The sequence below is a fragment of the Podarcis cretensis genome (assembly GCF_951804945.1).
Source record: "Podarcis cretensis genome assembly, chromosome: 10".
Taxonomy (NCBI): domain Eukaryota; kingdom Metazoa; phylum Chordata; class Lepidosauria; order Squamata; family Lacertidae; genus Podarcis; species Podarcis cretensis.
Window position 1 is genome coordinate 132984 of NC_137179.1, and position 12168 is coordinate 145151.

Genomic DNA, 12168 nt, shown 5'->3' on the forward strand with positions numbered 1-12168 from the left:
AGCGGTACCCCACAAGTACAAGGCGTTTTTGGAGGTCTTCTGCGAGAAGGAAGCGGACAAGCTGCCTCCCCATAGGCCCTACGACTGCAAGATTGACCTCCTGCCGGGGGCGACGCTGCCGACTGGGAAACTGTATTCCATGTCTGAAGACAGAGAGTTCATAGATCACAACTTGAAGCGGGGATTCATCCAAGAATCCAAAGCAGCGGGGGGCAGTTCCGTGTTTTTCGTGAAGAAAAAAACACGCCCCAACTGAGATTGATAGTTGATTACAGAATTATCAATTCCAGGACGAAGCCCACGGCATTCCCCATGCCCAAGATCGACGACCTGCTCGCAACGGTGAGGAAGGGACGCATCTTCACCAAGCTGGATCTTCGAGGGGCGTACAACTTTATATGCATGCGGGAGGGCGATGAGTGGAAGACGGCCATGTTTACGCCTTTGGGCACCTATGAATACCGAGTTATGCCATTTGGTTTACAAAATGGCTCCCATTGTTTCCAAGCCTTCATGCACCACGTGTTAGCGGGCCTCCTCTACAAGAAGTGCGTCTGCTTCCTAGACGACATCGTGATTTTCTCGGAAAAGCAGGAGGCTCACGACAGAGACGTCAAGGAGGTCCTGCAGAGACTACGGGAGCACAGACTTTACGCCAAACTGGAGAAGTGCCATAGTGAAAACAAAAAAATTCCTTCCAGTAGCACCTTAAAGACCAGCTAAGTCAGTTCTTGGTATGAGCTTTCGTGTGCATGCAAACTTCTTCAGATACCGTGTATCTGAAGAAGTGTGCATGCACACGAAAGCTCATACCAAGAACTGACTTAGTTGGTCTTTAAGGTGCTACTGGAAGGAATTTTTTTGTTTTGACTATGGCAGACCAACACGGCTACCTATCTGTAACTGGAGAAGTGCCAGTTCGACATGACGGAGGTGGATTTCCTAGGCTACAAGCTGTCCGACAAGGGACTCGCCATGGACAGCGCCAAGGTCCGATCGGTGTTGGACTGGAAGAGCCCGCGCAATCGGAAGGAGTTCCAGAAGTTCGTCGGCTTCGCCAACTTTTATCGCAAGTTCATCAAGGGGTTCGCGATGGAGACGGCAGCCATCACGGACACCCTCTGCTCCAAGAAGAAGAAGTTCACCTGGACGGACCAGGCGGAGCAGTCCTTTCAGAGACTCAAGCGTCTCTTCGCGTCCGAAGAACATCTGCTACACGTCAACCCCAGCAAACCAATGAGGGTTGAGACGGACGCCTCGGACAGAGCGGTGGGGGCGGTCCTGTTGCAGCAAGATCCGCAAGGGGACTGGAGGCCATGCGCATTCTACTCCAGGAAACTCAGCAAGTCGGAACAGAACTACACCATCTGGGACAGGGAGTTGCTGGCCATTCATGCAGCCTTCAAAGCGTGGCGGCACTTCCTCATTGGAGCCAAGCACACAGTGCAAGTCCGCACGGACCATAAGAACCTGGAGTACTGGTGCACGGCGCGGTTCCTGAACCAGAGACACATCCGCTGGGCGGAGTTCTTTGCGGATTTCGACTTCCGGATAGAATACATCCCGGGAGACAGCAACGTCATGGCGGATGCGCTGTCCAGGAAGCCGCAGTATCTTGAAGAAGCGGCACCGGTGACGGCCAAGCACATTTGTACGTCGCGCGCTGCAGGTGGATTCGTTCGCACAATCCAAAATGGAGGAGGTGCGCAGAGGCACTGCGAAGGACGACGAGTTCCAGATACGCGACGGACTGCTCATCCTCAAAGGGGCCCTCAAAGGGGCCGAGTTCGAATGTACAGGCGCGCGGCACAGCAGGTAACCCGGATTGGGAACCAGGTCCTAAAGCCCGCCGGAGGGAGGGGGAAGACTCAGGGGACTCAGCATCAGAAGAGTCTAGAAAGGGCAAGACCCCAGCGGACAGGCAGACCCAGAGGAGGAAAGAGCAAAGGAAGAGGTGGAGCAAGGCTAGAGTCTTAAACTGGTGTCTGGGGGGTGGAGATTCAGATGGAGCTTCAGCGGTCTAGGCTTTAAGACGTAGGGCTGCACGCCGCGGCTTTGAAATCGAAACTGCGTTTCAATACAGACTTTTGTATACAACAACGGACTGGCGTTGGTCCTTTGTGAGCTGGGACCTCGGGCAGCTCTGACAGTTATCAAAGGCCTTCTCCGCATCAATAAAAATTATAACTGCTTTTGTATTAATATTCTCTTGTAATAACTCCAAAATATCAATAATGTTCCTTGTATTATCAGACAAGTGTCTGCCTGGGAGAAAGCCTGCCTGATCTTTATGTATCACTTCATTTAGGACTCTTTTTAATCTATTAGCTAAAATATCTGCAAAAATTTTGTAATCCACATTTAAAAGGGATATGGGACGGTAGTTCTTAAGTTGTGTCTTTTCAGATTCAGATTTCGGTATAAGTGTGATGAAAGCTTCTTTCCACGACCACAACTCTTTTCTTGACTATGAGGGCCACTCCATTTCTTTTGCGGGTTTCTTGCCCACAGTAGTAGATATGATGGTCATCCGAACTGAATTCGCCCATTCCCGTCCATTTTAGTTCACTGATGCCCAGGATGTCAATATTTATTCTTGCCATCTCATTTTTGACCACATCCAACTTACCCAGGTTCATGGTTCTTACATTCCAGGTTCCCCTTCATGGATCACTGCCTTGCCGTGGCGAAGGGGCTTGAAGAACTCAGAGAAGTTATGAACTATGCCGAGCAGGGCACCCAAGATGAACAGGTCATAGTGGAGAGTTTTGACCAAATGTGATCCACCTGGAGGAGGAACCGGCAAGCCACTCCAGTATCCGTGCCAAGAAAACTCCATGGACAAAGACAGCAGATAGTACCACACTTCTAAAAGATAAAGAAGCTATTGCACTGCTCTGGAAAGAACACTACCAACATCTCCTTAACTGCATCTCCCCCGTAGCTGCTGAAGTCCTCTCACAAATTCCACAAAAACAAATTAGAGACGAGCTTGCAGTATCTCCAAATCTAGGAGAGTTGTGTACAGCTATTAACCAAATGAAAAACAACAAAGCCAGTGGACCTGATGGGATACCTGCTAAAATCTTCAAAGTGGGTGGAATCGAACTTGCACAACAACTTCACAAGCTAATCGAAAAAATCTGGGAAAGAGAAGCGATCCTAGCAGATTTTAGGGATGCCAAAATTATCAATCCTGGGAAACACTGGCCTGTGAGCGCTCCAATTGGAGAACAGCCTTCACCAAAGGTGTCATGGGCTTTGAAGATGCTTGAACTCAGGACGCAAGGGAGAACTGTGCCAAGAGGAAGGCACGCTTGGCAAATCCACACTGTGATCAACTCCCACCTGGAAACCAATGTCCCCACTGTGGAAGGACGTGTGGATCCAGAATTGGCCTCCACAATCACTTATGGACTCGTTGTTAAAACCATGTTTATGGAAGACAATCTTACTCGGCTACGAGGGATTGCCAAAGAAGAAGACTCCTGGCAGAGTAGTGGGCAACTCAAGAGGTGAGGGCAACTCAACAAGAGAACATTGAAGCCACTATGTTACCATGAAGCCTTGTTGATTCACCTCCCGTGGACAAGCCAATACAGTGGTACCTTGGGTTAAGTACTTAATTCTTTCCAGAGGTCCGTACTTAACCTGAAACTGTTCTTAACCTGAAGACCACTTTAGCTAATGCGGCCTCGTGCTGCTGCCATGCCGCTGGAGCACAATTTCTGTTCTCATCCTGAAGCAAAGTTCTTAACCTGAAGCACTATTTCTGGGTTAGCGGAGTCTGTAACCTGAAGCGTCTGTAACCTGAGGTACCACTGTACCTTTTGAACATGAAGCAGATCTACTGTCTGAGTTGTGCCTATTAAGTGTGCTAAGACTACAATCTATCAGCACTAAACAGGAAAAGGTATTGAACTTAGCATCCAAATTCCTGATAGGAACCTGGTGGGGTGGAACTTATGCTGGGGAGTCACCCCCCAACATGGATTGGATGCCCCAACCCTGCACAGGCTGCCATTGGGAGGGGTGTTTTGGTTCATTGGTCCCCCAGTGGACTCTCGGACAGAGTCACCCCTCCTGGACCCCTTTTACAGGACCCCTGTGATTAAGTATCCAGACCAATGCCTTATTTGCCAAAGTTGTGAAAGCTGATGTGAGGTAGGCAAAAACCTGCAAGCTGGCCTATTTGCTTGCAGGAGAAAATTCCCTTGGCCCTGGATATGGCGACGGAATAAACCATAGCAAGGCTCATAGGCAACGTGCCCACTCCCCCCCCCCCCCATGGACGGGCCCTTAAAGACTAGGTGGGTGGGTGGAAAAATCCCACGACGATCCTCACACCTGGCCGCCCTCTTAAGTAGGGTAGGGGCAGGCTGCTTGCAACCCCCAAGCCCCTGCCTCCGATTGGCTAAGTGGGCACTGCCCACTGTTCCCTGGGGGCCTGATGTGGCTGGAGGTGGACAGCGCCAGCCAGTTAGCTTTGTAACACACATGGGAAAGCGTAGATTAAAGGAGACCGCAGCTGGATATCTGAGAATCTGGAGATTTGGAAGATCTAAGTCAAGTCAATCATTCCAAATCAATTAGAGAAATAAAAATAGATCTATCAAACTGGGAAAGTTTAAATTTCTCAGGGGCAGGAAGAAGCTCTTTTATAAAAAATACAGATATTCCATTTCTAATACTATTATATTAAGCAGGAGTGTCAGGTGGTGATGTGGTTGCTCACGAGTAACCAGGCAGGACTCCGACCTGTCTTTTGCAGGTTTTTATTTGTGCAACTATTTACAGTGCAGAACCACAAAGTTCATGTCCGTCTTAGTTTATTGTAGATTCCGGGAGTGGCCCCTTCTGGTTTCTCCCCCAGCATAAATACTTAGACACCCCAAACTCTGCCTCCCCTCCTTACACTTCACCCCTCTGCTCAAACTGGGCGACAGAAAGGGAGTGCCTGTTTCCTGGCTGGCCAGGCTAGGTGAGGCGCTTGGGCTCTCAGTTGGCTTCCCCCTTCCCCCTCTGCTGCACTGGAGGTGTGGCTTTCCCCACCGTTGGACAAGGAGCTGCTCCTCAGAAGCGCTGGAGGCTCTCTGTATCCCCCTGCCTCCCTCCCCTGTCCCAATGGCACTCCCCTGACAATGAGTGACAAATGAATGAAAAATAGGAATATCTAAGTTTTTTATGGGCATGCAGGAAACTCAGAATTACATCAAAAACATTCTGTCAACAAATATCAGGTGGTTTGATATTTCCTAACATATAATGCTATTACAACACAGCCATGCTCAGAATATAATAAAATGGTTTGCAAAATCTGCTGTCAACAAAAAAACAACAACAAAATGGTTCACCTGCTGAAATAAAAAATTCCCTATGCCATAAATATAGGAGAGAACATACAGTTTTTTAATGAAACTCTGTCACTCCAAACATCTATATGATTTGGAAAAGGTTTCAAATTAAGTCAAGTCCAGAGCTGTCACCGCTTGCTACAGTTTCCTTCAATTCGTGATGTAGATGGGGGGGGGCACTTCTAGGGGACATGAATCTCTGGGAGGGAAACTGGTTAACAGAACTGAGAGCTATAATGGAACAGGGGCTGGTTAAATGTCATTAACAAAAAATATGGGTGAAGGACATCGTTTTCCCTCAAGTATCTTCAGATCAGACCTATGCTAATAAAAGTAATTGAAAGCTATGGCCTTATCATCATATTTTGATACTTATTCTGATATTTTCCTTCCAACCAGTTTCCAAAAGGCACCCTTCACATCCTTGTTTCTCAGGCTGTAGATCAAAGGGTTGAGCATAGGTGTCAAAGCTCCATATGCTACAGATATGAGCTTGTCCTTTTCAGAAACCGATTTCCCTTGTGGGCTCAAGTACATGATCATGATTGTGCCATAGAAGACACTGACGACAACAAGGTGAGAGCTGCAGGTGGAAAAGGCTTTCTTGCGACCCTGTGCTGAACGGATGCGCAGTACAGCCAGGCCTATGCGCCCATATGTCACAACTATGAAACCAAAGGGTGGTATTAGGAGAAAAAGGCTGGAAATTTGCATAAATAACTCACTGATACGTGTATCTGAGCAAGCCAGTTTGAGGAATGACTGTAACTCACATGCAAAGTGGTTGATGATGTGTCGGCCACAGAAGTCAGTAGGCCGCAACAGGGCTGTGGCTACGGTGTAGAGGAAGCAAAGTGTTACAGGGACAGCCACCAGGGCTATGCAAACTCTCCAGCTCATGATCTGCATGTAGTATAAGGGTTGGCATATAGCCACCAAGCGGTCATATGCCATGATGGCCAGGATGATGCATTCTGTTGCGACAACTAACAAACCAATGTACATCTGCAGCAGGCATCCGAAGAAGGAAATTGTGGGCATGTATATGAAGCAGTTGACCAAGATATTTGGAAGTACATTGTTAGTAAGGATAAGGTCAAGTGATGAGAGGACACAAAGAAAGAAATACATGGGAGTATGAAGGTCAGGATCCTTTATACTCAGCAGGATAATAAGTCCATTGCCAAGCACACTAATGAGGTAGGCAATCAAAAGGAACCAAAAACATACAGCCTGAGCTCTGGGGTATTCGGATAATCCAATCAAGATGAAGTCAGTCACCACAGTCTCATTTTCAGCAGCCATAACATTTTCCTGCAGGGTGAAAAGAATGAAGTGTTTAGAAATATGTCACAGTGAGAGGTATGCAGTTTTGGTCATCCCTAAAAACTGCTCTATCCAAGACAGAAGACCTAGCCAAGACAAATGTATGGACCATGGGTGCCTATTTTGCTTTGCTTTGAGTTTTGAAGATATCTGCTGTGTGTTGTTTTTCAATTTTATTGTGCTGTTTTTATGGTATATTGTCCTGAGAAACTTTCATAGAAGGCAAGATGGTAACTATGACTGCTATGACTACTACTAAATAAAAAATTTCTGAAATTCAAAACCCACATTAATGCACACCTAAGAAATCAAAAAGGTTATCTGGAACACACAGATATCCATTCCTTCTTCAGTAGATACCCTGTCCAAAAAAACAAATAAAAAAAGAATTATTGAGGAAGTCATAAACTCATCGACAAATATCTGAGCATGTGTTTAAAGGACAAAAACAAACAAACAAACCACCCACTGTGAAAATGCTTTGCCTCCACTGGCAGTCAGAAGTTGTAAACATATAGTCTTATGTATAAGTGGCTCATTTCCCAAAATAAAATTTTAACACAAATTTCTCCCAACCTTTCAGTTCTCTTTAGTCAGGTAATCAAGAAAATAAAGAAAGAAGAATTGAGATAGGATTGCCATCTCAATTGTAGGTAGTCGCACAAACCAGCTTGACTTGCTGGCGCTGATGAGAATTGTAGTTTAGTGGCATCTGGAGGACCAAGTGTTCCCTGTCCCTGCTATAGAGCTACTGAATCTGAACTACAGATGTAGCATTTACATGCAGATAATAAGCTCACTTACTCCCAAAGCCCTGAATAGTTATGCCTCTGATTCTTCATCAGGCCAAGTGTTGGAAACAGTATGGATACTACTGAGAAGTCAAAGCATGGTCATCCCCTTTTCACTAAAATGCTTACCTGCTGGTACTTCTCCTAATGTTGATCTGAGAGGTTTATAACAATATGCTCTCCACAATACATCACAGACCCAGAACACAAAGAAGTTGTAGTGGGAAAGTTGGTGTTAAGAGAGTGATGTTTGTTTTTAAGGTCAGTGAAATGAATTGAAATCTAGTTCACTTCCATGTAAACGGAAGAGTCCTGCTTAGTCCTTGAGATAAAGAAGGTAAGTATTTTGCTCTCATTTTCTTTCCCTTTTTCGTAAGCTGCATTTGTATTATAGGTCCTTCTGGAGTAAGTAAGGTAAGCCCAGAGGTGAGTCCCACAAGTAATGGTATGTAATTGAACCCAGGGGGAACATACTTCACATTAACATTTTGGACTTTATTATTTCATAATCTAAATAAGACTATATTGTGAACAGTGGAGGAAGGAGGGAAATTATATGGTAAGCACCACCAACATATTAGCAACATAAATTTACTTTTCTTCTGCCTCACTATTCTTCCAATCTTTCATTTGATGGAATGTATTCCCCTCACAAAGGGATGCGGGTGGCGCTGTGGTCTTTTTATATTCTCTCATAAGGTAGATAATCATAAACAAAAGTAATTATGGCTTCATTATAAGGATAGTACAACCAAGAAAGGAAATAAGTAAAAGAGAGAAATATACATTATCACATAAGATCTAAGTCTGACCTCTAGGCCCTGTGTCTTTTCACTGGGTTATTATGAAGCAGTAGATCGTTCTGAGATTATTACATTCTTAACAAAGTGTTGCAAAATAGCAGCGTCTGGGCTGAAAGAAAACTCCACGCAGTGAATGAAGAATAACAAAAGGTTTATTGCTTGGCTAGCCAGCAAGCTGACTCAGAGGAATCAGTTCCAAAGTCTGAGCCCTGAGAAAAGGGAGGGGCTCCTTCATATATACATTTCTGTTATCTCTTAAGGCACTACATATGCATAGACTGCGGCAAAATCCCTCCTATCCTAGGCTACATCGCCCTATTAGGATACCATTTATGGTCTTTCCTTAATTGCATATTGATACAGAAGGAGAGGGGGGTACCTTTCCTCACTCCTCCTCCTCCTGAGTAAGGGGCCCGAGGCGATGACCTCGACGGCGCCCAGCTCTACCGTGACTCCTGAACCCCCACACTGTTGCACAAGCACCACACTATACCCCTTGACTTTATATATTTCCTTCTATATACGGGCGAAATAAGCCCTTCCTTCTTAAGTCTTGTTCGCCCTATCTCTAACATGAGTAGACCGTATCGTACTGTTTTCCCCATTGACTATAATGGCTGCGCCTTAGCCAATCAAGAACGTGCATTCCCCTGCAGGAGCTAGCTCAGGGAGTTCTTGCACGCCTCATTTAACCTCCTGACAAGTTGTTGATGGCTCCCCGCTGCTAGAACAATGGAACCGAAACTAGCGACCTTGTAAAACTGTCAAAGTCTTGTTACATTGTATCCATTTGTTTCCGCTTTTAATATACAATATACACTTGACCGGCAAGAAGCCGAAAACTTCAAAAAATAATATAAAATCAGCCAAAGCTCCGATCTTCTCCATTTTAACGTCATTTTACTTGATTCCCTCCGGACTCCATGATGCTACTCTCAGCGCCATAATCCTCGAACCGACAGGTCACGTACCCAGGAAAACCTTAATCCTGTCAGATGGTCCAGTCAAGCCCTTCCTCCGGGCAATGCTAGGTAATGGGCGATGCATATCTGTGCCATTGTCTTGCCATCACCTGTACTCAGGAAATGTTTATGCATATCTCTTTACTCTGTGCAACCCCTACCTTACTGAAGTGCTGATCTATGTAGTCCCTACCTTACTGAAGTGCTGATCTATGCAACCTCTACCTTACCTACCTTACTGAAGTGCTGATCTGAGCCACCCCTACCTTACTGAAGTGCTGATCTGTGTAAACCCCCACCCACTTTCCTGAAGTGCTGATCTGTGTAATCCCACCTCTTGTGATGTATTCGTGACGTTTTCTGCACTGTATTCTGGGACCTGGAGGGAACTTTTAAAAGTTTATGTCGCCCCATTCTTGGGGTTCAACCTCATCTTGAACCTATTGCGCAATAAACTCGGATCTCCGCATCTTGCTCCGTCTCCGGCTGAACTCATTTCTTCCGCTAGGACCCGCGGACTCCGTCCGACGAGCTGGGTGGCAGGGCAACTCCGCACCCGGAATTTACCGTAACACTTATACACTAAGCAAGCTCACAAAGAACTCTCTATTCCTTTCCTTATATGGGTACACCTTGAGGGAGTTTAGGACATGAAGCAAGGCACGTCTCCCTTTCTTATGCAGACACTCCGGAAAGTGTTTTTGCGAGACAAAGATAACAGCTCATGGTACAAAATTAGGATAGCCTGGCTTGAAGGTCTTTATATGTATCAAAAGTAGAGACATTTTAAAAATTCAGTTTTTCTGAAGCCTAATGAACTGATACTCCACACACATGCACACACACACACACACGTGGGTCTGGGGGTTATCCAGTGGTTGCCTTCTGAAAGCAGGCACTGGGAAGGAAGGTTGGGGCAGCTATCTCTGGCCACCTCTGTGGGCTGAGCAAACATGTTCCGCTCCTGGACATGGAAATAGAGCTGTGGGAGGAGTAAAGATGCTGGGGAATTCCAATAAGAACAGAAATGAGACTGGAAACTGGTTTGCTTCTGTATATCAAAGCTAAGCATTCCTCAGGACAGACAACATTGGTCACATTGGTCACAAAAGTGTCTCCCTGGTTGTCAGACTTGGGAACTGTCACAATTTTTATCACAGAAATTACTTAGGTTGAACTGGAAAGGTTAATTTGCTTCAACTCTACAGTGAGGGTGTAATTTGTCCCACTGAGAGAGCCAGTGTGGTGTAGTGGTTAAGAGCGATGGACTGGTAATCTGGTGAGCCGGGTTCGCTTCCCCGCTCCTCCACATGCAGCTGCTGGGTGACCTTGGGCTAGTCACACTTCTCTGAGGTCTCTCAGCCTCACTCACCTCACAGAGGATTTGTTGTGGGGGAGGAAGGCAAAGGAGAATGTTAGCCACTTTGAGACTCCTTAAAGGGAGTGAAAGGCAGGATATCAAGTCCAAACTCCTCCCCCTCCTCCTCCTCCTCCTCCTCCTCCTCCTTCTCCTCCTCCTCCTCCTCCTCTTTACCACAACTTCCTCTTGTTATCAGAAATTGCCCACTATCAAATGCAATCCATTTGATACTTATTCTGACATTTTCCTTCCAGCCAGTTTCCAAAGGGCACCCTTCACATCCCTGTTTCTCAGGCTGTAGATCAAAGGGTTGAGCATAGGTGTCAAAGCTCCATATGCTACAGATATGAGCTTGTCCTTTTCAGAAACTGATTTCCCTTGTGGTCTCAAGTACATGATCATGATTGTGCCATAGAAGACACTGACGACAACAAGGTGAGAGCTGCAGGTGGAAAAGGCTTTCTTGCGACCCTGTGCTGAACGGATGCGCAGTACAGCCAGGCCTATGCGCCCATATGTCACAACTATGAAACCAAAGGGAGGTATTAAAATAGAGATGCTGGCAGCTTGCATAAAGAGCTCACTAGCATGAATGTCAGAGCAAGCCAGTTTGAGGAACGACTCCAGCTCACATGCAAAATGATTGATGACATTTTGTCCACAGAAGTCAGTAGGCCGCAACAGTGCATTGATCAGAGTTATCAGGAAAGGAAAGCCCACAGATGCAGCCACGAGGCAAAGGCAAAATTTCCAGCTCATGATCTTCATGTAGTGCAAGGGCTGGCATATAGCCACAAAGCGGTCATATGCCATGAGCGCAAGCAGGACACACTCAGTGGAGACAAGTAATAGACCAATGTACATCTGGGACAGGCATCTGTAGAAGGAAATTGTCGGCCTGTAAATGAAGCAGTTGACCAAGACCTCTGGAACTGTATTGCTGATGAGGGCGATGTCTATAGAAGATAGAGCACACAGAAAGAAATACATGGGAGTATGAAGCCTGGGGTCCACAATGATCAGCATGATAATGAGGCCATTACCAAGAAAGCTAGTGAGGTAGACTACCAAGAGGAAGAGGAAGAAGATGGTTTGAGCTCTGGGGTATTTGGATAATCCAATCAAGATGAACTCTGTCACCATAGTCTCATTTGCAAGTCCCATGGTATTCTGAGACTGGTATCTCCTGCAGGGAAGAAAGGTCAGTGTGTTTAGAAGCACAGACAGAGGTTTCTCTAAGAAGCATCCAGCATAGAACCAGGCATGTCCTAGCTCACGGGCTGCTTTCCAACTCATATATGCACAATTAGATCCCACTGAAATCAGTCAGTGCTGCTGTTGGTTTGACAACTTATTGTACTAGGGTTGTCATATTTCAAGAAATATGGGCACAAAAAGTACTTGAGGTTTCTTAGGGCCATCGCCCGATAGCCCCCCCACCACCGCCAAGCCAGAGCCAGAGCCTGGGTCACCTGTGCCTGCACCAAAGCCTGAACCAGAGCACACACACCCCCCACATATTTTTTTTAACCCCAGATCCAGGACATTTACTGTAAAATGTGAAATTTCCCC

General features: G+C 46.1%; 2 protein-coding genes across 2 annotated transcripts; both read right to left on the reverse strand.

Moving 5' to 3' along the window:
- Positions 1 to 5545: 5545 nt before the first annotated feature.
- LOC307225181 (olfactory receptor 13H1-like) lies at positions 5546 to 7804 on the reverse strand. The gene is made up of 2 exons (XM_079993028.1): positions 7601 to 7804; positions 5546 to 6668 (listed from the first exon to the last, which is right to left on the reverse strand). Exon 2 carries the CDS (start codon positions 6657 to 6659, stop codon positions 5727 to 5729), a length of 933 nt encoding a protein of 310 aa, XP_079849154.1. The 5' UTR covers positions 6660 to 6668; positions 7601 to 7804; the 3' UTR covers positions 5546 to 5726.
- A 3006-nt stretch (positions 7805 to 10810) lies between these two features.
- On the reverse strand, positions 10811 to 11776 carry LOC307225182 (olfactory receptor 13H1-like). The gene has a single exon (XM_079993029.1). It carries the CDS (start codon positions 11758 to 11760, stop codon positions 10828 to 10830), a length of 933 nt encoding a protein of 310 aa, XP_079849155.1. The 5' UTR covers positions 11761 to 11776; the 3' UTR covers positions 10811 to 10827.
- Between the last annotated feature and the right edge of the window lie 392 nt (positions 11777 to 12168).